The sequence below is a fragment of the Gadus macrocephalus genome, chromosome 14, assembly GCF_031168955.1.
Source record: "Gadus macrocephalus chromosome 14, ASM3116895v1".
NCBI lineage: Eukaryota > Metazoa > Chordata > Actinopteri > Gadiformes > Gadidae > Gadus > Gadus macrocephalus.
Genome location: NC_082395.1, coordinates 9210525 through 9237611, shown reverse-complemented (window position 1 = coordinate 9237611; position 27087 = coordinate 9210525). Strand labels below are relative to the sequence as shown.

Sequence of the window (27087 nt, the reverse complement as noted above, 5' to 3'; positions counted from 1 at the left end):
TATAAAATATCCCCATAACATATTACTTCATTTTCCTTAACAGTTTTGTTCTATTCGTGCTATTTCAAAATGTGGAAGAAAACGTGATGTAATGTTGTATGATCTGTTTGTCAATTATTATCAGACACAACCACCGATGCTCCAAAAACAAACAATGACCAACAATAGATTTGCTGTGAGTGTTTCTGCTGAACGGAATATAATGTGACAAACCCCTGATTCATGGATCTGGTTTCTCTGTATTACTTTTACACGCGAAGGCTAGCTTTATGTGACCTAAAAATGCATTTACATCCATTGTGACCAATTTCAAAATGGATCTGCTCTTTGATGGAAACAGTGTGATGGGAACTCCTCCATAACAGAATAAATTCCCCTGCCGAGCGCACGACAAATGGACAGGCAAACTGAAACTGTAATAAGGGGCCTGACTGCGTTTTTTGTTACTAAGCAGAATCCCCTAAACCGCCTCCCTCGACCAGCAAGCACAATGAAGATAAAGCATGTGGGAGCTTTACTTCCTTTCATAACATGTGTTATGTATGAAGAACCAACTTCTGCTCTTATCAGATATTTTCTTTAAAAGAGTCAGCTAACCTATGAAGTCTATGGGTTGTTGATGTTTGGTGTTGGGGAATAGGTTTTCAAATCCACAGCTCAAGTGTGAAAAAACATTCATTATTGATTATAGTGGTGGCGAAAACTGGAATATTGTATTTAGCAGAATAGTGAGTGGTCGTTCCCCTAAGGGAACGTAGTGATGTTTGTTTCTGCATTTAAGACCACTTCCTTTGATGAAAGAAAACCACTTCCTTTACAGCTGCATTTAAAACATAATACATTCTTTAACATAATGTGATAGATATCTCAGTATCATCACCAAAGCTCCTCCAAAAACAATTGGCAATTAATAATGTACTATGTTTTTGATCTAGCATAATAAGATCAAAAATAAATATATCTGTATACAACTAAGATTTGTTTCTTGTTAGTGGGACCTCTCCACCAAACCAACCTTATTCACTCCTTTGTAAAACAGGTATACCCTTATTTGCATCTAGCTCTATCATTTAGTTAGGCCTACACATAATGTGGCTCACACACGACACCGCAAACATTAGGCTATTTGAATAACTTGTTAATGTTAATACACTGTTCAACAATAGGTTACACTGAAAAACAATAGGTTATTGGTCTCCCCTTAGATGAAAGAGCCTGGATGAAGCCATTGAGTTTTTTTAAGCCGGACCGTTGAATATATCCAGAAACATCTTAGCCAATAGCCCAAAATACAAATGAAAATCCTACTAGTACTGACTTACCAAAACAGCATTGTACTTAACATAGAAATATGTTGCACAACCTGTTTCTTGTTTCTGTTCTCTTGAGCAAACGTTTTTGGGTGGCCTATTAGCATTAACTTCCGATGTTAAAAAATAAATAACAATCTTGTCTACAATGTAGTATGTAATAATAATGAATAAAGCAAAACTTTGATATTTAACCAATTCAAATGCACTGTCCAAGTTTATTTAGTAACTATTTAGATATGAGCGAGGCAATATTATTCTTTATTTGTTTTAGTTAATGTAGCCAAATACATAGTGTAGGCTACATCCCAATCAACCCTGATTGAATGGGCGATTTTTTTGCGCATCCACTAACAGTCGGCTCGGACACAGGTAGGCTACGTCCAGATGCACGAGGCCAGTATTAAAACATGTCACTAGTGTCACACGCCATCGACCATGTCTATATCAATACAATTCACGGATGACCTTTCGTTAACTTCATTGGTTAACAAGGTAAAATGTATTCAGATATAATATTTTCGTAAACGCTGGATAGTCCAATATAATGAGCAGGCTAATGTTTATGACTAAATCAGTACACAATAAACAACCTTTTTTTTTATTTTGACAACCAAATATTATTTGGCTACATGTTAACATTTGGTATAAAAAATTACTTATTATAATATCAGTTCATTTACCTATAATATGCCATTTTTAGCTAGTAGGCATGCATTTGTATGGATGGACAGACGCGTTTTGCTGCAAACGGACAGGAGTCCTGACCATCAAATGCGCAGCCCTACAGAATGAGAGTTGTTTATATGTAGCCCTAGAGACGTTACCTTTTTAACAAGCCCGGATATTTGTCGTATCATAATAGCAATGTGTAGGTTGTATGTTGGTACAAATTAACTGCTTATATCCCTACATGGAAACATGTCGAACTAATGTAAAGCGCATCTGAATCTTCGAGTTGGTGTTAAAGCGCACCGAGGCTAGCAGTTAATCCGTTCAACCCCAAACTAGCATAAAATAAACACAGGCTGTGTAAAGATTTGGGCCTATGCGCATTGTATAACGTGTTTGACAATGAAATGATCATGAAAGCAAATATATACACCGTTTAAAATATACATGGAAGTAGCCACCATCAGTATCGTTCTTGAGCATCATTTCTTTTTTGCCTTATAGCTAACGTTACTTACCGGACAGTTCGTCTGGTTCCAACCCGCTCTCGGTATCGAGTCCGCAGATTACAAAATAATCTGCGAACCGACAGGAATTCGAGCTGAAGCCGGTGGTCATTTTGAGACTGGTCCGGTGGCACCCTTAACCTTATGCTCTCAATAAAGCGCATATTAAATGATATCGCTGTGATTTCCCTCAGCCATCACAGATGCTGTGTTACTGCGAAGCTCGGAAATCAGAGTGTAGCAGTCGTGATGCATTGTGGTCCACCAGCAGCACGACAGATGTGTTCATGTGCCTTCTTCACCCGCTGACATTCCGATCAACACCTCCTTAATCTCGGGTGTGAGCACTGGGAATGTGCTAGTGCCCCAAAGAGATTACGTTATTACGTTATATTTACCTTATGTATGTCACTAGCTAAATACATCTGGTGGGTAAAATGACACAAATGGTATGTTCTACGCTATTGTAGTATTGGTGGCCTACTACTATAATAACATTCCATAACGCTCTATTCTATTCTGTTCTATTATATTCTATTCTGTTATATTATATTGTACTCAGATACTACTCAGATTCAAAATCCATACTTATATTCATATTTAGTGGATATAATAGTATATTTTATTCTACACCCACATCTGATCAGCTCTATTATATTCTCTTCAATCCTATTCTCTGGTTTTCTACCTACTCAGAATCACATTCCATACTATTCTATTCTATGAGGCCTGTATTCTATTTTATCATCCACTCACCAATTGATTGTCTGAAAACATGGCCTATTGTATGATGTTAATTGCATACAATTAAATTGAGAGTGTAATTGACAGTTCTTCAAATAAATGAATAATCAATATAATATTTCGTCATCACTAGGTGGTGCTAAAGCCTCCCATAGGCATTCGAGGCTGAATGGATTTTTAAACACGGTTAAAATACCATTATAATAAGTGTTCATATAACATTTCTCCTGGGTTTATCTCACAGGGAAGACTGGTAGCAATTTGTACTTATGCCATTATTGTTCGTCCTATAGAGAAAATATAAGGTATAAACCTTTCCATAACATAATTTAGAGATGTAGAAATTTAAGTTCTATTTGAGACCTAAAGTCTCATTATTTTTCTTAGAGACTCATCAAGGAGTTGAATTGCTATCTGGTCTTTAATTTGAGGTGTATATGGGTTCCTTGTTGTTTTGAACTCTGGGGTAATCGAAGTTCATGTTTTGTTTACTGTGTGTAGTTACCATGCCCTAGGTTGGCAAGAAAGGTGCTTTCGATGTAGTAGGGTTATCCTTTTTGGAAAGTTAACTGATAAGATGCTTCACACATTTTTATTAATTGCTGAGCTAACATATAGAACAACAATTAAAGTATATTTCATTACATAAAGGCAATACGTTTTTGTAAACACCCATCCCACTTTATACACCACTGATCTGCAGCAGTTAATGATTTTTGTTTCCAAAAATCTTTACAATGAAGTTTGCGTTAGAAATAGGTGTTAATTATAAGGAGTCAGGGTTCTGTTCAGCATTGTTAGGGCAAGTATTCCCTTGTACATGAATGTTTATTATTTTGCAATTTGAATATAAATACTTAATATAATTAAAAAATAAAACTGTGTGTACATGTCAATTTGTCACAGTAATCAGCTGCAAAAGTAAATGTTTAGAAGGATGGACATTAAGTGTAAAAACCAGTATGTATGTGTGATTGAATATGTGAAAAGTAATATCCCATGCATTTATGCAAGAAGCTACCTTTCAAATATACTTTCCATGTAGTATATGATAAAAAAATGCCTGAGGTACAAATATTGTATGAGTGTTAATACAGGAACATGAATTTAAATCAAAATGTAAGCAAATAAATAAGAAACAAAAAATTTCTGATTGAAAACAGAATTTGAAAATCAACACAAACATACAAGTAATCTACCAATGTAAATGTTGAGTCATCAAATATCAAGTAAATATTTAAATATCTGCATCAGCTCCAGTGATCCCCTTTGATCATTGAGAAACACAACATATTTAGCATACAATCTAAAAGTTGACCAGCAAGGAAAATAAAAGTTAAGAATTCTCAACATCTGATACATACAACTCTTAAGTTAGTAGACAGACAAATCAAGGCATGGCATGGCTTGGATACATCACAAATCCCGATCATGCTTAAGAAATCTACTCATCCACCACACACACCATTTGTATAATGTTAAACAGCAAAGTTGAATTCCAGTATCATGCAAGAATCATAGCACATGAATTGTTTTGTTTTTTTACCACACTGTGCACCATTTTGAATTCAGAGTGCATCTCAAGATCCCCAGTTTAGATATGCTTTGACCGCTCAAAGTTGTAGATGTAATGAGATACATCACTTATGCAAGTCTTGGTGTGTGGGAGTGTTTTTAGTCGCCCAACTGCTGCGGGTAAAGAAAGGGCTATAAATATAAAAGATCTGCAAGTGTATTTGAAATTGGCTACGAGACTTTCTTCTGAATAAATAAAATATTAATCTAAAGGGTATCTAGTGAAACAATCTACAGTTGAACACCCCCTAAAAAAATGCTTTGCTGGACCATAAAACTAAACTGAAAACTAAAGACTAACTAAAAGTTAAAACTTGCATTGCAAACACTTTTCTTCAACTAAAAATGACATTTCAAAGAAGTGTGCCAATTATTGCTTCTGAGGATACGTTGGCTAAGATGCCATGAAATAATATTGACATGTCATTGGCAGTTTGAAGGGAGTGTTGCGTGGATACCAAATACCTAAATAACCTTCTTATGTTGCTGCCAAAATATTTTTTTTCAAACATTGAAACAATTGTATCAACCTTGAATTGTATATCAAGTCCCTTTCATCTTTTATTTAAAATCAATAAAATCCATTCCCGCAGAATGAAGAGGTATTCCAACAGATGGTTACACACAAAGTAAGGCAGTAGAGCCCTTGACAACTGCAATACCCGTGCACTGGGATCCCGTATCCAAGTGTAAGGATATTGCTACTTGAAAACCCTTTTATAACAAATAATGCTTCAACTCAAAAAAAAACAAATGTGTTTAAGGATGTGCCACAATTTCAAATATAAAGACATAAACAAAAGCAAGCACAAGCTTGGGGTTCTTGAGCCTAAGTCACGAGGAACCCATAACGGCATGCAGTTTTCAGGAGTGCTCTTTGTGCCAGAGATCACGAGTTGTACCTCCCAGCAGACTGAGGAGAGTGAGGGCGGAGGCAGCAACTTGAGGGACTTCTCAGAGTGCTGTTTCTGGCAATCAGGCGGGCGATCTGAACGATGTAGAGCATCCGAAGATGCTCTACTCTAGCTTCTCCTGCAGTTTCTTCTGGAAGCAGACGGGCAATATGGAGAGCACGGCCAGCACCCCCAGAACCGCCAGAGAGTTCCAGGACACGGCCTCGCCAGCAGTAGTTAGTTTGTACAGGGTGGTGCCGGCGTTGATTGCGACAAATGATGGTGGTGCCACCCCTGATGGTGCAAAAGAAATACATGCCGCTTACAAATGAACTTCCCGTTCCTCAATGCTTCAATGACGCATTAAAATTCAAATTGCTTAACATATGTAGGAGTTGGATTGAAGGAACAGAAAAAGCAAAGCATTATATATTGTGGCCTTACCAAGGAATGTACCAAGGAAGAAAACACCCAAGGGTACATTGATGACAGGCGAGGTGATGTTGATGAACCAGTTTGGTAGGAAAGGGGTTATCCTCAGGAATATGATGTAATTGATCAAATGTTTTCTGTGCTTGTCAACCTGCCAATGAAAAGTCACTCACAATCAGCCTTTTTAACCTAAACCCAGCATGCATAAATGTAAAAAGGATAAGCTAATGAAAGCATGGGTTGAGTTACCTGCTGAGACCATTTCTTAGCTCTCTCTGAAAGATATCTGTAGACCACTGGTCTGCCCACCAGATAGGACAACATATAACAGAAGGAGGCCCCCAGTCCAGAGCACTAGGAAAGAATGAAAAGGACAAGAATAAACCTACATGCATCATGTTTGTTGAGGTTGAGGTTGTCTATGTCATTTCTGAAGCTAGGGGTCGCTCAATCCAATAAATGACTTCATGAAGTATTGTCAGAACATGGGAGTTGATGTCTTCACCACCATCGCCAGTGATGAAAACAAAGTTGTCATATCATGTCATTTTTTTTACTTTAACTTACATGAATAGAATACCCCCTACAGCTGTATTTTATGTTATGAGGTTGTCCAGCGCTGTTTTCCGTGTTCCAAACAATCATAATCAAGGTAACTTAAAGAGCATGATGAACGTTGTTGTAACTTCGTATTCTCAGCATACATATAACAGTGTTTCCCCAAAGAATTTGATTCTACTAGGGGTTTTGGCTGACAAGGGGGGTGATGATTGTGCTTAAAAGTTATTGGGATTTGTGCCATACAGCATCCTTTAACTTATCAATGTCCTTACTCGAACATTCTCTACTACTGTATGAGACACTGTCATCGATAACTCATTACTTTTCATTGGTATTTTTCCTTAAATTAGTAGAACTAAACACACGATAACTTGCATCCGACCCGTGTGACTAGCAGTGTATACCTGCAAAGGAGACGGTCGGGCAGCAGCCCACCCCTCTATAGACATTGTTCAATATTTCTACACAATAAGCAAATACAAGGTACCCATCCCTAAACAAAAGCCAAACTAAAATTTTACTATTTCCATTGAAACGTGCCCGTGTGGGGGCTTGGGTAAAGGGGGGTGTCATGAATATTTGGCCTGTTAAGCCCTTTGAGACTGTAATGGTGATTAAGGGCTATACAAATAAAATTGAATTGAATTGAATTGAAATAAACCACTGTTTAGAAGTGTATGACGCCATACAACAGTAAAAAGCAGATAAAGAACTGCATTGCCATTGGAGCGCCGGTTTGGGTGATGGGCACATAGAATGTATATAATACAGACTAAGCTGACTTTCTATATGTGTACATTGGTGGAAATCAGACTTTTTCAAACCAAAAAAAATGCATACAAAACTAAAAGTCCTCGTTGACATTCAGACCGTGAATGGTCTGAATCTATTCGTTTTTTTGGTAATTCTTGCATCCCTAATACTGATTTGTGAACTACGGATAGACTGTAAACTACTTTGGCCAGCCGCCTTCTGTGTGGGGAAAAGCCAACCACAATCCTTCCTCCTGATGTGAATATATGGGCTATTCAGAGGAGGTTTGTCGTCAGTGTGTGAGTGAGTGAGTACAATGTGTTGCAACCCATTGCTCGCAGCTCTACTATCATTTTTATAGATGGATAGTACAAAAAAAATATATAGTACTTTACCCGCATTACCCGCATAAGTTAATTCTATGGGTGTGATTTGCTTACCCAGCTTGTCTGCTGGCATGAGCACCATGTCAAATAAACACATTGTAGTAAGCCAGATCGATATTGAAATATCATATATTTATTCATAAATAATGTCCCTTCTGGATTACGGTTTTTGCACGTTTCCATATACCGGTAAGTAAGGAGGTAAAGGGCATATGATGCCATTGACATGCAACCAAATGTTACGGATCGCTACTGTGAATAAAACAATGCATTTCTGTTTTTGAACATTGTTGAAACTAATTGGGCCTAAAAGAAAATTTTGTTTGGTTCCGGTTTCCGACCGACCCTGTCAATTTATGTGCGCCCCAAATTATTTTATGAGCTTTATAAAAAAAAATGTTGGTACAGCACCTCTTCATTCTGTACAAGGATGAGCGAATTTTCTCGTTTTTAAATGAAAACAACCTACCTATCATTCGCTGCCGCTGGAAAAAATAATAAAAAAAATAAAATAAAATTCCCTACCTACCCATGACCTCAACTGACAACCAACAGGAACCAAACTTTTTTTTTTTTTAGGCCTTGGGATAATGTTAGTACACTACTCAAGAACAAACATGATATAGGTCTTATTGTTTTTGGATATGCGGAATGCCAAAATGTTACATATTATGCCAAAGTACTACTCTTTCTGTGTATTGAAGTCGCAAAGTGGTCAATTGAGCTCCTCCCAGTTAGTAGACAAGAGACTTTAAGAATTAAGATGAATAAATAACAGTGTTCTGTCCACTCTTACTGCTGGTGAAACTTTGTGATGCAAACTAACGTAGGTCGGCGGCATTTGTGGGAAGGGTTTTGGGAGTGTCGATGGTAAGATTCTGGTGTACAAAGAGAGCGGTATGGGCTGGCCTGCCTTTTTTATTTGTATAATATATCAGTTTTAGGATGAGAAGTCATCGTTTTTCACTTTGAAAGCCTAATATTTGTCAATTATAATGTTGATTGTATTTTTTCAACGTTACATTTATTCTCACATTTGCAACTGCAGCACTTGAACTGTGTCTAGAAACAGGAAATGTGGTCAAAGAAGCATACACCTTGCGCTGTGGTTTTCCTTAAAGGGGACATATTATGCCACAAGGTGTGAGTGTGATAAGCCTTACGAGTCCCATATGACAACACTAGTGGGCGTGTCCAACTAGATAGTGATGTCATATGGGGCAGATTTTCGAAACGGCTTGTAAGGCTAATCACACTCAAACCTGGTGGCATAATATGTCCCCTTTAACATGTCAGTTGATCATTTTGATGACTTACTTGATTACAAAAAGGTGTTGCAGCAGAGGAAACAAAACCTCAGCCACTAAATGGCTTTCCATGTATGCGTTTGTACTCATGTTTTCTGCACTATTCAATGGTCAATTTAAATAATGGCATGGATTAATGCGAATTCATAGCAATTAAAACAAGAAAACCTAAAGATTTACCCTTCAAAAGTACTTTGCACAACTTCTTATATTTAAATCATAGATTACATAAATGATTCTTACTCACCAAGCAGACCAGGAATAGTGCCAGAGGAAAAGGATAGAGATACCCAGACAGGATACTGAGAAAGATTGATCCTGGGATGGCAAAAGTCTGAAGGCTGAGACATATGTGTCAAGGTAAACGTCCAGCATCAAAACACAATCAAGTGATTAAAGAGTCATCCTCACAGGAGAAATAAGCAGGTTAGCATTGCCAACTAAAAAATAACATAAATTACAACATTTTAATGAATATAAATAGAGTTGTTCCTCAATCTGAATGTAGGCCTATTACTAGGTCAAGGAAATGTTCTTGTTATTGCAACTACAATCACAAAAAAAACATTGATTACCACAAATATCCTGTTGCCCAAAGATCTGTATGTGGAAATATTTCATAGCTTTTTCAAAAGGAAAGGCCGATAATATAGCTTAATTTGGTAATATTATGGCTAATAAAATATTATGGCTAGTAAAACCAAACGATAAAACGAAAAGATTTAAACTATTAACTGTGAACAGGCTTTTCAAATTACAGATTCCTAAATAGTTTTGTGTCATGCATTTCTTCAAAGGATACAAGATATAGGTGGTGAAGTAGGCCATCAAAACCTCAGTGTAGTAGGTGTCCTTGTATTTGGACAGCACAGTGCCTAATGCTTTCGCGTCCTCCATGTCTTTGGGAATCTTGATTTTCTCCATTTCATCGCTGTATGTCAAATAACAATAATGGTGAAAATGTTTAGGTGACCTGCTAAAAATTACCAGAGGTTAAGTTGCAAAATAGGCGGGCTTTGGCTAGTTAAAAAAAAAAGAATTAAAGTAGGATTTGGAGGACAGTTGCTGAATAAACCCTTAACCCTTTAGAATGACCTGGGTATCTGCATATTTACTATCAACATGAAGTGAAATCATCATCATCCTACAAGTGTTCAATATGAAGTGACTAAATGCTATACGTAACCATAACTAATAAAAAATTCATGACTACTCTCACAGGGAAGGTCAAATTAAATGAATCACAATATACATTTTAAAAAAGGACAATAGGCTACCCTTGTCATGAAACAATGAATTAGATATTATTACACATTTGGGCTTTTTCATGAGACATTGTTCCTTTTCAAATGGAATGCAGAGAAAACCACTTACTCATTCAGCTCTGGGAAGTAACTGTACACTAGGTACATGATTGAGGCAGAACATGTAAATATAGATAGCAAGATTAGAAGAGACATGCGAGCTGAACCTCCTGGAGCACTTGGTGTGTCTGTGGGGGAAAGAGGCAAATATTGTCGTCATTGCTCAAATCACACAGAACACCCTGTAATGGAATAACGTTCATGAGGAAGGGTTAGTGGTAACGTGAAGGACCAACAACAACCATGTCAGCTGGTTAAGGTCAGATCATGTCAGAGCCAGATTAATAAAAGCTTAACGGTTCAAATTGACATACATAATAGAGATAATTTTCTTTTAGGTATTTTTAGTGTTATTGTTATCGAATAAATTATATACACAGGGCAGTCTACTGCACTAGGCCGATCTAAGCTAACTGGAATATGGTTAACAGATGCGGATTATGAACGACAATTTACCTTTCGTTGAATTCACTTCCTCAAGCTTCTCATTTTGCTCTTCATGTGCTAAAGGCACTACCCCTGCCTCTCGCCGATCTCTCCGTTTTTTGGCCATATCTTGCCCAAAGTATTTCTGTTGTATGCCGGCTAAAATTTGGACTTTGGGTCCAGGCACCACATACACCCGTCACGTTATAACATGACCTTTTACCTTTACACCCAGCTTCAAGAGGAGAGATTCCAGGACAGCGCCCCCTGGTGTACACATGGGTATACACACGTCGTATACCGATTGGAAAGGCATATTTGTCCGCGAACCAAAACCGTTGTCTTCGTTTCGTCATTTGTTCAACTGTTGAAATATTAAAATGTTTCATTCGGAGACGTGTTCACACCTATGGTTGACTCACACATTTGTAGGTAGTTATCATTGCATTAAATGCGTATGTGCATATATTTCAAATTTCTAATTCGTGGGCCTATTTATTATGCTGTTTTTTTTTTTATTGTTAAAGTAAACGTAACCAGAAAGTCCAGAAAGTTTGCCCGACGTAGTCGCCTCGAATCAAGAAGATAAAACTACAAGTCCCTGGAGCTAGAGCTACAAGCGGATGTTCGTACTGCAGAAACTTGGCGCTGATTTATCCGGGTACTTCATGCACTTCTTCCTTTCGCGCCGGTAACTGGAGAGCCGTGCGTCCATGTGCGCAGCGACTGGGAATTGAACGACAACTGAAAACCAGAATCCGAGCCACAACAGACTATTCGCTATGGATCCAGAGTCTTTAATCGAGGCCCTTCGGGGGACCATGGACCCCAATCTGCGTGAGGCTGCCGAGAGACAGCTGAACGAGGTAAAGTTGTTGTGGTGATAATGGTAGTTGTGGCGCGGCCCGGGATCGGGCCTCGTTCGCTCACAACATCAAAGATGGTGTGATCACGCAATCAGGATCTGCTATCGTTAAGTTTCTCAGAAAACGTATCATTGGGAATTTGATATTTATTGATGTAAGAACGACATTACTTTTGCTTATGGTAAATACACTTGAAGTGTATAGTGACAACTACCCGTTGTGATGACAAGCATTGACCGTATCTAACGCTAGCAGTATTACCAGTCAGCTAACCTCGCTGTTGCTAATGCTAGCCATGGTGCTAATGGTTCCCTTGTCACACACAGTTGCTGCGCTGCAGTTCCTTATTTAAGAAACGTATTAATAAAACCCACTAGTAATGGCATGTGACAGTTAATGACGAGATATCACTACGGTGTTTGAGTGAAGGAAATGGCAGATAAGTTGGTTAACTTTAGCTAACGTAACTAGTTGGAAAACCTCCCCTGTTCTGTAGCCTCTGCTCACGTGTCATTACGAGTAGCCAGCGGTGATGACATTTAATTTTCACGGCCCAGTAAAGAATGCGACATCACTTTAAACCCCCATGTACATATACGAGTTATTCCTGTATTTGAAGACCAGTCACTTAAAATTGTGTTACGATGTAAGCTACGTACTAGAAAGTTGACGTAGGTTAACTGATAGACTCAATGTCACAGTGGTAGAAAAGCCACGAGAAACAAGGCCATCCATGCACGGTTAACCAAGTTGGTCAAATGTGTACAGTTTTAAAGAGCGTCCCAAAAATGAACCATGCGTTAACACATTAGTCAAAATGACAAGCAAGCCGGTTCGGCGAGCTAAGTGCTCATGTCTATTCTGTGACAAATGCATTGGGGAGTTGTCAATTGGTTTCATATCGGTATTAGTGTTTTTCCTTCTAACATCGTGTCACGTTTAAGGCATTCCATAATAACCCGACTTGGATATATTAGGCCATAATGTAAGTCATATACTGCCAGTGTGTCCATACTGATGGTACATTTGCCTAGGTCAGAAGTTCACGTAGACCATCTGTTTGGAAAAAGCTGGATAGCAAGTCCCCTGCCTAACTTGTATAGATAACAATGATGGATGTTTTTTCCTGTAGCACCCGTCAGTTTTCTATTATATCCATAGTCAAACTATTGGCCACCTTGATGGTAACTAATACATCCACAATATTTAAAACTATAATGACTACCGGTAATAATCTTGCATATACCTTGACATGCCTACTCACACAATTCCATCTCTAATCTGCATTTCAGTGTTTTCTAATATTATTTACTTGTATACAAATGTTTTGGGATGGGGCCGGGTTTAATCCAGATTGTCTATACTTTCTGATTTATAGGGACACACCCAGGTCAACTTTGTGTCTACTCTATTACGAGTCACCATGTCAGATCAACTGGATCTGAATGTGAGGCAAGCAGGTGAGCCAAAATCTATGTTGAAATTCTTTGCATGGCATAATTTACATACTTTGAAAAAAAACGTATATCATGGCTGCTATCGTAGCCATGGCAACCATTCAATATTCCTCCTAAAAGTCCTAATTTATTATGTTTTAGATATGTTAAACTGTTTTTATGGAAATCCACTTTTAAATTTGAAAATAACCTGCAACGCTTGAATACTCTCCAAACATTGCCATGTCTTTTAACTGTTGTATGTTAATGTATTATTTACATTGGACTTCAAAAGTGTTTTTATATATGTATAAAAAAAAAATACAATAGACTATCTTATTTGTGTACATGTAAGAGACTGTTATTTCTCCCTGTGCTGCCGGAGAATACCGTGTGCCTTAGTAACCAAGCACACTCATTGTAGTTGGCATAATTAAGATGAGACAATCAAGTATCCACAACGTAACTGGTTAATTGTTCTTTGCCCCTCTGAAAGACACACACACACACACACGCGCACACACAAATAAATATGTTGCATTGGTCCTTTTTTTTTTTAATGCTGTTTTGAGAGTCTAGTCTGCCAGTATCGGGTAGTAGTGTACTGGGATGGCATTCGAGGCTTGGGTAAGGGGGTTACGCTCTGTCAGCACTGATGGGCAGGATTATGATTGCCTCACCGGTGGCATAGACACATGTGTCAGCAGTCTAACCCTCCCCCTCCCGCATTCCCTCAGATGCCTTTCCCTGCAGGCAGTTGGCCTTAAAGGGAAGCCCCATTAGCCGCTCTCGTACACAATTGTCACCAGTGCGCTACATTTGAAATGTGACAGCTATTTAGAATTTATTTTGGGCAACTTTTTTGTTGTTGTAAATGTTGGCCTCAAATACTTTGTTGACCGTGTATGATGTGTTTAAATAAATAAATAAAGGATTCTAATGTAACGTCACTGACTACTTGGAGAGTCGTAATGTATTAGTCAACCCCGGACAGTACCGCCGCCTCTGCTTGGCCGGCTTTCTCAGTTTCATTACCACCAAGGCATTGAAACTGAGCTCCCTTTGCAATTGTTACATTTGGTTTCTTCAGATGAACCTACAGCATCAGATGGAGCTACCCTGTACTGCATTGTTTCCTCAATAGACTTAAGTCGTCTGACTAGTCGGGAGGAGAGCTTGAATGTGTCATAGAACAGGCTACACCTTGGTGTTTGGTGCGTGAGACCATCAAGATATTCACCTTTGAATTGAGCAATGAATATCTGCCATGGCTGGGCAGCAATAGATTTTCAAAGATGGCTGCGTCTTGCATTGTTCAAGAAAACTCCAGCCGATCAGACCTAGGCGCTTGCTCTCTATGCTCTTGCTGAATACTGTCGAAACAAACGGCAACGACACGATCTGAGAATTCAACGTTTTTTGTTTGGGCCGTAGTTTACACTTTTTTTGTTGCCACTATTCTTGTTTTATTTTGGCAGACTGCGCTTTTCCCCATCATCTGAAAAACTCGCTGATTGGTCCTAACATAGCACATTTTTGGGGATGGCTTTCAAAGGGATCCAGGCTGGACTGGCCATCTGCAGAGAGAAACCTCCTAGGAACAGGATGGTCTCACGAGGCTAGGGTTGGTGTAGCTGTATCTAAAAAGGGGGTATAAAGACTACATGTTTGGGTGACTGCAGCAGATGAGCAGCACAACCAGGAGTTTGCAACATCAACACAACCTTGCAAAACCTTTCAGAGCCTTCTCCCGTACATGTCGCTCAAATCAAGGGCAAGACGGCAACGTGACATCCACCTATATGTTGCAGACCATTGATTGGTGAACTGACACATGGGTCTGCGTGTTAAACCTATCAAAGCATTGATTTGACTTAAGACCGAATGGCATCTGTGTCCTTCATAATTGTCTCTCCACTGAACTAAATGTTTTGCCTATGGATTTGTTTCCCTCCCAGGTGTGATTTACCTTAAGAACATGATAACCCAGCATTGGAGTGAGGGCGACAGCTCCTCCACCGAGCCCCCGGTCAATAACATCCCGGAGGAGGACCGGCAGTTCATCCGAGACAACATTGTGGAGGCCATCATCCACTCCCCAGAGCGCATCAGGTAACCAAAGTGGAGTGGGTTGTTAAGCGCAAAACGAATGGTTCTCATTTGCCTGTAGACAAGTCATGGAGTAAAGACATGATCCACTATCTTTTTAAAACCAATACTGGTAGCCTTGTCTTTTTCTTGCAACCCAAAACCAACAGTGGTTATATCCAAAATTGATATTGAATTTTCAGAATATAAAGTAATTCTAGGTTCCGGAGTTACCCACCAGATATATTGACATTCTGGACTACACGTTCACAAGTAGTAAGAATAAGCCATTCGTTGATTTGATTAATTTCTAAACTTCTTTACTGTTGTAATTTGCCTCCCTGCTGGCCTTTCCCATCAACCCAACTATTGCTGAACGCCCATTTTCCCCCCAACCTTTTTAGAGTTCAACTGACGACATGCATACATCACATGATCAAGCATGACTACCCAGGGAAATGGACAACCATCGTAGACAAGATTGGCTTCTACCTACAGTCTGACAACAGTGCAGGGTGGCTCGGAATCCTGCTCTGCCTCTATCAGTTGGTCAAGAACTACGAGTAAGCAGATGCCTTCTAAGAATCTCCTTTGTTAAAAATCGCACCTAAATAAAAGTTCAATGGTTTTGCTTTGCCAAAAGAATATCGGACAATGATGAACTCAGTATTGTCCAGGTGTTTCTCTGGCTAATTTGACCTCTGTGCTCAAAAAGGTACAAGAAACCAGATGAACGTCAGCCTCTGGTGGCAGCCATGCACATCTTTATGCCCATGCTGAAGGATCGCTTTATCCAGCTGCTGCCTGATCCATCCAGCGACTCTGTTCTGGTGCAGAAGCAGATCTTTAAGATCATCTACGCCCTGTTTCAGGTACTGGTGTTGCATTGAACGACGTTTATCTTCAATATTTATCAATATATTTATCGATGGATGGATGGCTGGAGATAGATAGATCTTGTTATCCTTTTATTTATAAATAAGTGACGTTATCTGCATTATGTTTAAATTGTATTAGTTGATGAGAGACTGCCTGCCTAACCGAGGTGTTTTCAACCTGGTGTGTCATTATTCCCACAGTACAACCTCCCCCTGGAGCTCATTAACAGACAGAACCTGACGGAGTGGATGGAGATCCTCAAGACTGTAGTGGACAGAGATGTGCCTCCAGTGAGTTAATAAAATGCATTAGTCATGGGATTAAGCTCCCATGATATGGTGCCTAGAGAACCACTGATTTCCTTGCATTCCCCTTCCCCCTCAACCAGTTGATGTGTTGAATCTCCACCTGACAAAAGTCTGTCTTTTTTTCCACAGGAGACCATGCAAGCAGATGAGGAAGAGAGGCCTGAGCTACCCTGGTGGAAGTGTAAGAAGTGGGCTCTTCACATCTTGGCCAGGCTGTTTGAAAGGTAGACATCACCTTTTGTTTTATATTTGAAACGTCATTGTGAAACTGTTATTTTAAAACGGATATTACTAAAGGGCAAAACTCTTTCCAGGTATGGAAGCCCTGGAAACACAACCAAAGAGTATGCAGAATTTGCTGAACTATTCCTTAAAGGATATGCAGTCGCTGCACAACAGGTGTGTGTCTGTCTGTGTGGGGTATGCTTTGATAAATGTGATTGGACAGTAAGGGACTATAACAAATTACCTTTTCTTTTCTGACTAGGTGCTGTTGAAAGTGTTGTATCAGTACAAGGAGAAGCAATACGTGGCCCCCAGGGTACTCCAGCAAACACTTAACTATATTAACCAGGGCATCGCACACGCAGTCACCTGGAAGAACCTCAAACAACACATCCAGGTTTGAATGCATATATTTCTCCAGAAAGCCTACACCACTACTATCAATAACAATGGAGGGCTTATCTTGTTGAATATAAGCGATAAATGTAAAGGTCTGTACTGCTAGTTGAATCATGGGACCGTCGCGTTCTTATGTTTGATTGCACAATGTGGTGACGACCACTGAAATCGTTTTATGTGCAGTACTGAGGGGAAATGGTGAAATACTGAAATGTCGTTTAAAAAATACAGTTGATATCATGGCTGTGGCACTGTAACCATTCTGATACGCCTTGTTTCTGCTTGACCTTCTGCAGGGCATCATTCAGGATGTGGTTTTCCCACTCATGTGTTACACAGACAGCGATGAGGAGCTGTGGCAGGAGGACCCATACGAGTACATCCGCATGAAGTTTGGTGAGTGGTGGTGGAATGAGACACAAGACGCATCTCGACCATTATCTCTGGAACCTATTGGATGCAGCTGTGAATGAACAAGTGGTCTCACTGGTGCCCTTCTAATGCGTCACCTTCCCTTTTTATTTTAAGATGTGTTCGAGGACTTCATTTCCCCCACTACGGCGGCACAAACGCTGCTCTTCACTTCCTGCAACAAGAGGAAAGAGGTGGGTTAACTGAGCTTCGATCAACGGAGCATGTGAAGCAATTAATTGGATGATGCTCTTTTAGGCCTTTCACACCAAAAAGAACCAAGAGCCAGTTCCGGGCTGGTGCTAGGGCCAGTTCAAAACTGGTTCCAGCCTTATCCCTGTTATAAACCAGTTGGTTTCACACTGGCCAGAGCCAGCCATGGAGACGGCGAGAGCAACGTCATGACGTCACTGCAAACGTCTGCATACGTCTCTGCTTTCCCAGCAACCCTCGCGCCTTGACGGAACTGTACAATAAGAAGAACCCTCGGGCCAGTTTCAAACACGACAACCATTTCGTCTTCGATTCAATCCGTGTATGGTTCGTTCTTTGAATATTCAGATTTAAAACAAAATCAGAAAAAACTATTAACAGTTGTTTTTTTGGTTTCTCTGATTTGGTTTTGCAAAGGCAAAAGGAATCAACAAATAAACAGCATTTTTCAGTTTTTTTTAATCAAAACGGGAAAACTGAATAATCCAGTTGCTTGTTTTGTTTGCGTGATATTTAGATAAAACGGCAATGAATACCGGGAAAAGGGCACGTTGTTTAAAAAAACATGTAAAGACGTTTCAAACGTTCCATCGAGTCTCTCTCATTCTACAATGGCCAGCTTTATTGTTTTCCGTGGGAGCCGGCGACTTAGTCTGCGAGTGGACGATCTAAAACTAAATCGGAAATTAGATTTCTTCTTCAAAGGTTGTGCTCCACACAGAACCTCCTCACCGTTATAACGGAGCACTTCGGGGCACCAGATTGCTTTAGAGACTGATCGCATCGTGTGTCTTTCCAGTGTCAAATGGTTCACGAATAAAATAACCATAAGGTTCAAGTGCGGCCATAACTGAGGCTAAATATAATTAGACAGTCTATTGCTGGTTTAGGTGGTTGGCTCTTTTTTCTTCGCTGCGTTCTGCCTTCTGGTGTAGCCTATAACTATAAATGTATCTGTTTTTGTTTTTGTTTTTCTGTTTCGGGTTTAAAGAACCAAAACACAAACTCGAATAAAATGCCGTTTATTTGTTTATTCCTTTTTCCCTTCAGTTTCAAAACAAAATCAGAAAAACCAAAAAACGACTTAATTGTTTGTTCTGATTTTGTTTTAAATCTGAATGTTCAAAGAACGAACCATACACGGATTCACGTCCATTGTTTACTTCTGTGTTTTTAAAAACGCTGGTCTTCGTTGGTCTTCCTGTTTATGAAGGTAAGGATAACCCTGGCGTATAGGCAGTTCTCGTTCTAGCCCAGCTCAATCCTGGGGTTGGAGTTGAACCGGTTTTTACAGGCCGGAGCCGGTTCTCTGGCGATGTGAAACCAAAACACTGGCTCTAGCTCCGAACTAGCCCGGAACGGTCTCCGATTTTCCGGCGGTGTGAAAGGCCCATTTGAGAACCACCTATGGATATGTGACTGGTTGAAAAGACTATTCTGGGCTAAAGCACTGACGACTTGGTTTTCTTTGTGTTCTGTTCAGGTTCTGCAAAAGACGATGGGCTTCTGCTACCAGATCCTCACCGACCCTGCCTGTGACCCCAGGAAAAAGGACGGCGCCCTTCACATGATTGGGTCGCTAGCTGAAATCCTGCTGAAGGTAAGGTTGGCGCAGAATGTATGTAGCTGTGTGCAGGTGTTGCCTCGTTCGCCAAGCTTTTGGCCCTTTTTGTTTTTCTTTTGCTATTCCTCTATCGTGTACTTGACCAAGCTGTTTACAACTATTTAGAGAATTAACCTTGTCACCAGCTTTTGTTCATATTTTATCTTATTAACTAATGAAGTGGCGCATCGCGAAACGAATATTATTTGTTCAAAATTACACGGCCTGTCACAACTTTGCAATAAGCAATTGTTTGGCTTATGTGGTGTTCTTCTTCCTTTGTTCCTTTTACACAGAAAAAGGTTTATAAGGATCAGATGGAGTTTATGCTGCAGAATCACGTCTTCCCTCTGTTCCGCAGTGAACTGGGCTACATGAGAGCTAGGGTAAGAAGTGTTGAAGTGACTATTCTCGGGTCCATTAATGCAGTGTGAATAAACAGTACGGCTACTTGTCCATTCCTGAGTAACCTCAGCCTACTCCTTTAATATTGTCTACATTCATTTACTGTAAGGCAACTAGGTAATGGTAATTATGTCCTCTTTTTAAAACGCCTTTTGCCAACATATATGCCTATTATGTGTATAAATTGGAAGCATTTAAAAGTATAAATGTAACATTAAAGGGCATTTTGTGGACGCTTATATCCAAAACGTCTTTATAACATCCATCATTGGTGGCCCTAGTTGGAATAATAGTCTTGTCGTTAATTGTATTATTTTTCATTGGATACACAGGCCTGCTGGGTTTTGCATTACTTCTGCGAGGTGAAGTTCAAGAGCGACCAGAACCTGCAGACGGCTCTGGAGCTGACCCGCCTGTGTCTCATCAACGACAACGAGATGCCCGTCAAGGTGGAGGCAGCCATTGCCCTGCAGGTCCTCATTAGCAACCAGGAGAAAGGTAAAGAAGTTCAGCACATCCAAAGCAATGGAATGCATTCCATGTCCAGTGCATTATGTTGAATATTGCATATACCATTAACATTCTGTTAATGGTATTAATATTTGCATGTATTATCCAAGATTAACAGAGATATGAACTTGAAGGTTCAGACATGTGATTGAATCATGAATTTTGTATTTTCCATGCATGGGTTAATACAACTACACGCGACTTGAAACACAGCTTCAAATGAACAGACCTGCCACTTTTACAACAGAAGTCGTTTTAGCTTATTTCTTGGCTATGGTTAGTTGTAGATAAAAGCTCTGCTTATGCCTTCAGGCTGTTCTCCGAACATTAGAGGGAAAGAGAAGAGTCCTCCCGTCTTTAATCATGTTAAGGATGATCGCATGTAACAACATGTTTGGGGTTTTATCATTGATTGTTCGCCCAAGGATTCCACTCTATCACAATGCAACCCTCCGAACCAAAAAAGACAAAACATAGCATTCAACCAACATGTTTTATTTCCTCTGTGACCACGTGGCCCGTTTGCCTACCCCTTCTGCAGCCAAAGAGTACATCACCCCCTTCATTCGGCCCGTGATGCAAGCACTGCTGCACATCGTCCGGGAAACGGAGAATGATGACCTCACCAACGTTATCCAGAAGATGATCTGTGAATACAGCGAAGAGGTCACGCCCATCGCCGTGGAGATGACGCAGCATTTGGTGGGTCCCTTTTTCTTTTCTTCTTTAATTACGGGAAGTGACTCACTGCGAGTTCCCCGCCACTGGCTACGAGGTGTAACAGAAGTGTGGCTATGTGGCGTGTGACTAATGTACAAACGCCAGCGTGACTCTTTGTGTTCTTGCGGACAACAGGCCATGACATTCAACCAGGTGATCCAGACGGGCCCAGAAGAGGAAGGCGGAGACGACAAGGCGGTCACGGCCATGGGCATCCTCAACACCATCGACACGTTGCTCAGTGTGGTGGAGGACCATAAGGAGGTTGGCGCCGCACTCCAAAGCCCATTCACTCACTCACTCCCCGCTCTGGTGCGATGCATTGTGGCCGGCAGAAATCGTCAGCCGCCCACCATCGGGCATGAGTGCTCTTTCTCTCTCCCCCCACCCACAATGCATCAGTCATAAGCTAGAAATAGTACTGGACGGCCACACGGGTCCGCCGAGGCTCTTCCTCACAGCAGCAGCAGCCCTCGGTTGCGTAACACTGTACTACTCTGAGCTATCTGTGTACCGCTCTTTCTAGGAAAGAATCCACCGCAAGCAGCAGAGCTTATTTTACGAGGCGTTAAGCACAGTCAATAAAGGGAGAGATGACAGTTGGGACTGTCAAGAATTCCCCAGGGAAAGAAGTAGATTTGTTCAGGTAAACTGCTGGTGTAGAGCTGTTGGCGGTTTTTATGTACGGTGTCCAAGTCAGTGTCAAAGACTACAGAAAGCTTGCAGGGATTTCCATTTGATCAGCTTTGATCCTTTTTTATATCACAAGTTGTATCTCGCGTTGGAGGTACAATGTGAGAAGTCTTGCATCTTGATCCAAAATGAGCCAAAGAGGGCTCATCACCACCCACCACCACGTCTCCCCCCCCCCCCCCCCCCCATCATGAGAAGTGTTCCTTTCACGCATCTGTGAATGACAGACAAGATGGATAATTAGTCAGGGTAGTAATGAACCAGGGAGAGGTATAAAAACAAAATTATCTTGTACGGGGGCAGGTGTGTGGTCACAAAAGAACATTTTCGTCTCCCTAACTAACAGCTGATGGATGGCTGTGCCATTGCTAACTTGGTACTCAAACCATAGTTTATAATTATGAACCTGTTTTTGTTCAGTTAGTTATTTTAAATTCTAATGTGCTTTGTAGATCACCCAGCAGTTGGAGGGTATCTGCCTGCAGGTGATTGGGACAGTCCTGCAACAACATGTCCTTGGTAAGCAGCGCTCGGTCTTCTCGCTCCGCTGCATTCCTGTCCCTACATGGGCCGAGGGGTGGAAGGTATGTGGTCGTCCGTCCACTGCTCATTAACCTGCTCGTCTTTCTCTGTTCCCCAGAGTTCTACGAGGAGATCCTGTCGTTGGCCCACAGCCTGACCTGCCAGCAGGTGTCGCCACAGATGTGGCAGCTACTTCCGCTGGTGTACGAAGTCTTTCAGCAAGATGGATTCGACTACTTTACAGGTGCGTTGTTTCTACCTGACCTCAGCGTTTTCCATTAATGGTGGTTCACGTGGTCTACTAGATTTTGTTCACAACAAAGTAAATCGACAAACTAATAAATGGCCCATCTCCTCGGAGGACATTGTGCACCCTAGGGGTAACTCGGACCTTCTTCATCCCCGTCTCACAGATATGATGCCTCTGCTCCACAATTACGTCACCGTGGACACCGACACCCTGCTATCCGATACCAAATACCTTGAAATCATCTACGCTATGTGCAAGAAGGTAAGCCCGGGTCACGCGGTGGGACTCCTCTGGGTTTGGGTGTCTGAGCTGCAGCGGGGCTAACCGCTCCCTCCTGGAACCCTTTGGTGCAGATCCTGACGGGAGACCCCGGGGAGGACCCTGAGTGTCACGCCGCCAAGCTGCTGGAGGTCATCATCCTGCAGTGCAAAGGTCGAGGAATTGATCAGGTCAGCATCTCGTGCAGAGCCCCCTGATTTATCGGGAAATAAGTGAAATATAACCAAAGCAAAATGTAGCCCTACAGCAAATTCAACTCGGAAAATATATTCTTACATTTTACACACAAATACCTGACGATACCTTTTTTTTTTTTAACATCAAATTTCAATTTAGGATGGTTCCTGAGTTATATAGGGAGGCTATTGATTTATACGGTTCAGCCTTTGTCCTTACAGACCTGTACCCTACAACCGAATCATAGATGTGCTTATATTCAGTATTTCAGCCCTCCCTGTCGTGGAATATTGGGTAAATATTAGGCCAATAGTACCCTGTATTCAATGTGAAATTGAATGCTGACATGACTGAATGAACACATTGCCGTCATAAGGAAAAGTGAATTTCTTTGTATAGGCAGGCTGTCTTATAGCAGTAGAGCTGCGCCTTGCCATCGAAAGCTGGGGGAAATCCTGAGCTCCAACCCCCTAACTGAGCTTTGGGCGGTTTATTGGTTCTCAAACCAGTTAGGCTGATCAATGTCCAAACTGTTGTCGACCTGAAACTCTTACAAAAATAATCGGTAGCAATGAATGGCGCACAGAAGTAGTCTTGGACCGGATATATTACAAAATATTGAACCAAAAAATTTTTTTATCTGAATGTCTGTACAGTGGACCAGTACTCAGGTCAGTCTACCCTTCCCTACAGGTCGTGCCCTTGTTCGTGGCTGCCGCTCTGGAGCGTTTGACGCGGGAGGTGAAGACCAGCGAGCTGAGGACCATGTGTCTGCAGGTGGCCATCGCCGCGCTCTACTACAGCCCCCCTCTGCTCCTCAACACCCTGGAGAACCTCCGCTTCCCCAACAACACAGAGCCCATCACCAACCACTTCATCACCCAGTGGCTCAAAGACGTGGACTGCTTCCTCGGGTAAGGAAGGATCGCTGCAACCTTGTTACTTCCTTTTCACCTGGCATTAGCATGTGTTTTTGGGGAACCAGAAGTTCCCCACTGCTGAAGCCAGACGTCTGGGCGGGGAGACTGCACATCACCTTGGCCTGAAACCAGTCCAAGGTGTGCTAGGGTTGGAGTTATAGAGATATTTGTACGGACTTGGAGAGAAACTCATCTGAGAGTGACAAGATGGCGGTTTCAGAAGACTATTTTAAACGAATGTATTTCCACAGTGGCCAGTTGACTACATGTATTAGATTTTAAACCTTTGCAGACACTTTGGCTAAGGATATAGGTGGCCGGACAGGACGATATAGCTTGACTTGACAACGGAAGTTGGAAAGTTTCGTTCTTTTGTGCGCTTCGTGTGACACAATTTATTCTCGACGTCCAATACGCTCAGCTGTGTAAGCACTACTTTCTTCCAACCCTTTTAACAGAATGCAGTCTGGTTTCACGGCCAGAGTTTTCTTTCTAGTATTGTTTTTGATTTTTACCAATCGATGAGGTGTTGTTTTGGTTCCATTGATCAGGTGGTTTCTAATCAAGACAAACGTGCGCCTTCCCCCAGGGATTAGTTTTTTTTATCTTTTTAATTTAGAAAAAATGTTAAGCAAAAGACAATGAAATGTCCCTTTCACACAGATTTCCGTTCTGCTTCCATCATAATTTAGATATTAACCTTCTGATTTTGTCCTCTTCCTTGTCCAGTCTCCATGACCGGAAGATGTGTGTGCTGGGGCTGTGTGCGCTGATCGACCTGGACCAGCGACCCGTGGCCGTTAACCAGGTGGCCGGACAGCTCCTCCCTGCAGCCATCCTGCTCTTCGTCGGCCTGAAGCGGGCCTACGCCTGCAGAGCGGAGCATGAAAACGAGGACGAGGACGATGAAGACGGCGAGGATGACGAGGAGACGGGTAAGAACAGAGAAACGCAAACGCTTGCTAATCGAATCTCCCAAAATGCCTTTATACACTATACAAATCCATTTAGTGGATAAAAAGAGGGATACACCGATTTATCAGCTGTAAATCGGTATCTGACGATAGCCACCTCGTTGACGTCGATCGGAAAAATAAGATGAGATTCAGAGATGGCAATGCCGTAGTTGAACTGTCGCTTAATTTCTATATTTTTCACCAACATTTGAAAGGTTAGATTCAAGGTTGTTTCATACATGTATATGATTTTAATCAGTGCTCATTTATAGCTAGTCTGATGGGCTGTAACACTTAAGTTAGAGCTGAAAGACTTTTTTATTTCCTGGCACAAAAGGGAGGAATGAATAACCAAAATGAACAAACCTCAGCATCTGACAAATCGGTACTGGCCCAGAATTGTACAATCAGCCCTAGATACAACCTTCATTTGTGACTCTTGTCAGAGTCTAGCTTTTATGCGTAAGGCGCTGACGGCGGCGTGTCCCTTCTCCCCGTAGCCGAGCTGGGCAGCGACGAGGACGACATCGACGAGGAGGGCCAGGAGTACCTGGAGATGCTGGCCAAGCAGGCGGGCGAGGACGGCGACGACGAGGACTGGGAGGAGGACGACGCCGAGGAGACGGCGTTGGAAGGCTACACCACAGCCGTGGATGACGAGGACAACCTGGTGGACGAGTACCAGATCTTCAAAACCATCCTACAGAGTAAGGATGGCCGCGCCTCCCCAGCCATCAGCGTTGGTAGACCACTTGAGTTGCGGAGGGGGGGGGGGCCCCCACATTGGTGTAGATGGGTAGTTCCTGCACTCTCCGGAGATATTTCCGTGTTTCAGAGGTGTGCGACAAATCGCCGTTAGAACTGTGCATGAGGTGGGCCGTGACGACCTAAATTTGGTTTCACGCACAGCAACCATGAATTGGGTTCAAGCCAGCAAGGTCTTTTTTCAACATATCGCTCATGAACCGTGGCCATGAGCAACGTACTACTTCACTGGGACGTAGTCAGATGAAGAGTTGGCTCTGGTCCGATTTAAGAGTTAGGATAGCATAAAGTCTCTGCGTGTCGTCATGTAGAGCTGGGTGTACAGCCATGAACTAAAGGTACACAATTGCAACTCATTTTCATTTGAATACCCTCAGGGCGTTACTTTCAAGGGCACTTGAAAGTAACGCCTGCATCTAAACGGTGTGCTGTTCTCCATACGGATGTGATTTTAACCCTTATTTCTTGTCTTGGTTGTAGATCTGCAGGCGAAGGACCCTGCGTGGTACCAGGCTCTCACGCAAGTCCTGGACGAGGAACAGGGCAAACACCTCCACGACATCGGGACACTCGCCGACCAGAGACGGGCAGCACATGGCAAGTGTCCCCCCCACCCCCACAATGCATGAGTGAGCGGTCGCTGTAGCGTGCTTTAATATCTTAAAATGGTCTCGCCTACCGGCGCGTTTCATTATTTTTACAACATGCCGTTTTGTCTCGTCGTTGCAGAATCCAAGATGATCGAGAAGCACGGAGGATACAAGTTCACAGTGCCAGAGGTGCCAACTAACTTCAACTTTGGAGGCAGCGCTCCGGGAATGAATTGAGTCCACCCCCCGTCGTCTTTTTATTACTCTGTGACTGATTGTAGTGAAGTGAAAAAAAAAAAGCTTGTGTTGTTCCCTTCAATAGCGGTCCCAGAACTGGTTCTTCTCAGTCATTCTTCAATCTCTGAAATTGGAAATAGCACCAGAAGATGTGGGGGGGGGGGGGAAGGAACACAAAACGCAGCCAATGACTGGGGTGGAAAAAAAAAACTAAAAGGAAACCAAGAACTTGAGCACTACGCGTGAGGAAGAAGCTCTCAACAGCGTGGTCTTCTGGGAGTCCAATGTGGACCGGATACCCTGATGGCAACTCTTTTTCTTTTCCCAACCTAACAAAATTGGGGGCTTCTAACAATTTGAAAAGGATGATGGGACGAAATAATGCATTATCACTGTTTAGGCCGTGATAACATTACACCTGGCAGTCTTGATATCATTTTTCTGCATAAACAAATTGTCATGTTTGTTAATGTACTTGCAAGCCAAGGTTATTGATCTTTGATTTTCTCTCCAAGTAGCCTCACATAACATCTAGGGGCAACTTTCAAAGGTGTCAACAGTATTCATATGTAGCATATTGGATACTCCATAGCACTATTTGACACCTGACCTCTGTAAATGAATGACTAGCACTTTCATAATGTTCAGGTCTCCTAGCCTTCTGTATCAGACTGCAATTTTTTTTAAAGCGATGAAGACTATTTAA

General features: G+C 41.6%; 3 protein-coding genes across 9 annotated transcripts in view; 1 reads left to right on the top strand and 2 right to left on the bottom strand.

Moving 5' to 3' along the window:
- The window catches only part of dennd5a (DENN/MADD domain containing 5A), a 29659-nt gene extending 26853 nt beyond the window's left edge, over positions 1-2806 (bottom strand). For 2 of the 6 annotated variants that reach the window (XM_060072314.1, XM_060072313.1), the window contains exon 1: positions 2501-2805. In XM_060072314.1, the coding sequence (XP_059928297.1) occupies positions 2501-2600 (100 nt within the window). In that variant the 5' untranslated portion in view covers positions 2601-2805. Of the gene's footprint in view, positions 1-2500 lie in introns of all 6 variants that reach the window. The other 4 variants (XM_060072316.1, XM_060072317.1, XM_060072312.1 and 1 more) reach the window with 3 other exon arrangements.
- A 1208-nt stretch (positions 2807-4014) lies between these two features.
- Positions 4015-11179, bottom strand: tmem41b (transmembrane protein 41B). The gene is made up of 7 exons (XM_060072332.1): positions 10960-11179; positions 10514-10631; positions 9942-10070; positions 9387-9480; positions 6382-6486; positions 6145-6283; positions 4015-5994 (listed from the first exon to the last, which is right to left on the bottom strand). The coding sequence occupies exons 1-7, from the start codon at positions 11054-11056 to the stop codon at positions 5825-5827; spliced, it is 852 nt and encodes a 283-aa protein (XP_059928315.1). The 5' UTR covers positions 11057-11179; the 3' UTR covers positions 4015-5824.
- Positions 11180-11578: 399 nt separating this feature from the next.
- On the top strand, positions 11579-26543 carry ipo7 (importin 7). Of its 2 annotated transcripts, none has more exons than XM_060072322.1 (25): positions 11579-11795; positions 13174-13255; positions 15190-15343; positions 15724-15882; positions 16035-16191; positions 16399-16488; positions 16636-16730; positions 16821-16905; positions 16994-17128; positions 17427-17526; positions 17659-17735; positions 19238-19354; positions 19654-19743; positions 20095-20260; positions 20814-20974; positions 21128-21256; positions 22138-22204; positions 22326-22451; positions 22621-22718; positions 22811-22906; positions 23607-23827; positions 24563-24768; positions 25290-25496; positions 26035-26151; positions 26284-26543. In XM_060072322.1, exons 1-25 carry the CDS (start codon positions 11712-11714, stop codon positions 26379-26381), a joined length of 3117 nt encoding a protein of 1038 aa, XP_059928305.1. In that variant the 5' UTR covers positions 11579-11711; the 3' UTR covers positions 26382-26543. The 2 variants fall into 2 exon arrangements, with proteins under 2 accessions (XP_059928305.1, XP_059928306.1); XM_060072323.1 differs by having other exon boundaries at positions 11591-11795; positions 26035-26183.
- The last annotated feature ends 544 nt before the right edge of the window (positions 26544-27087 follow it).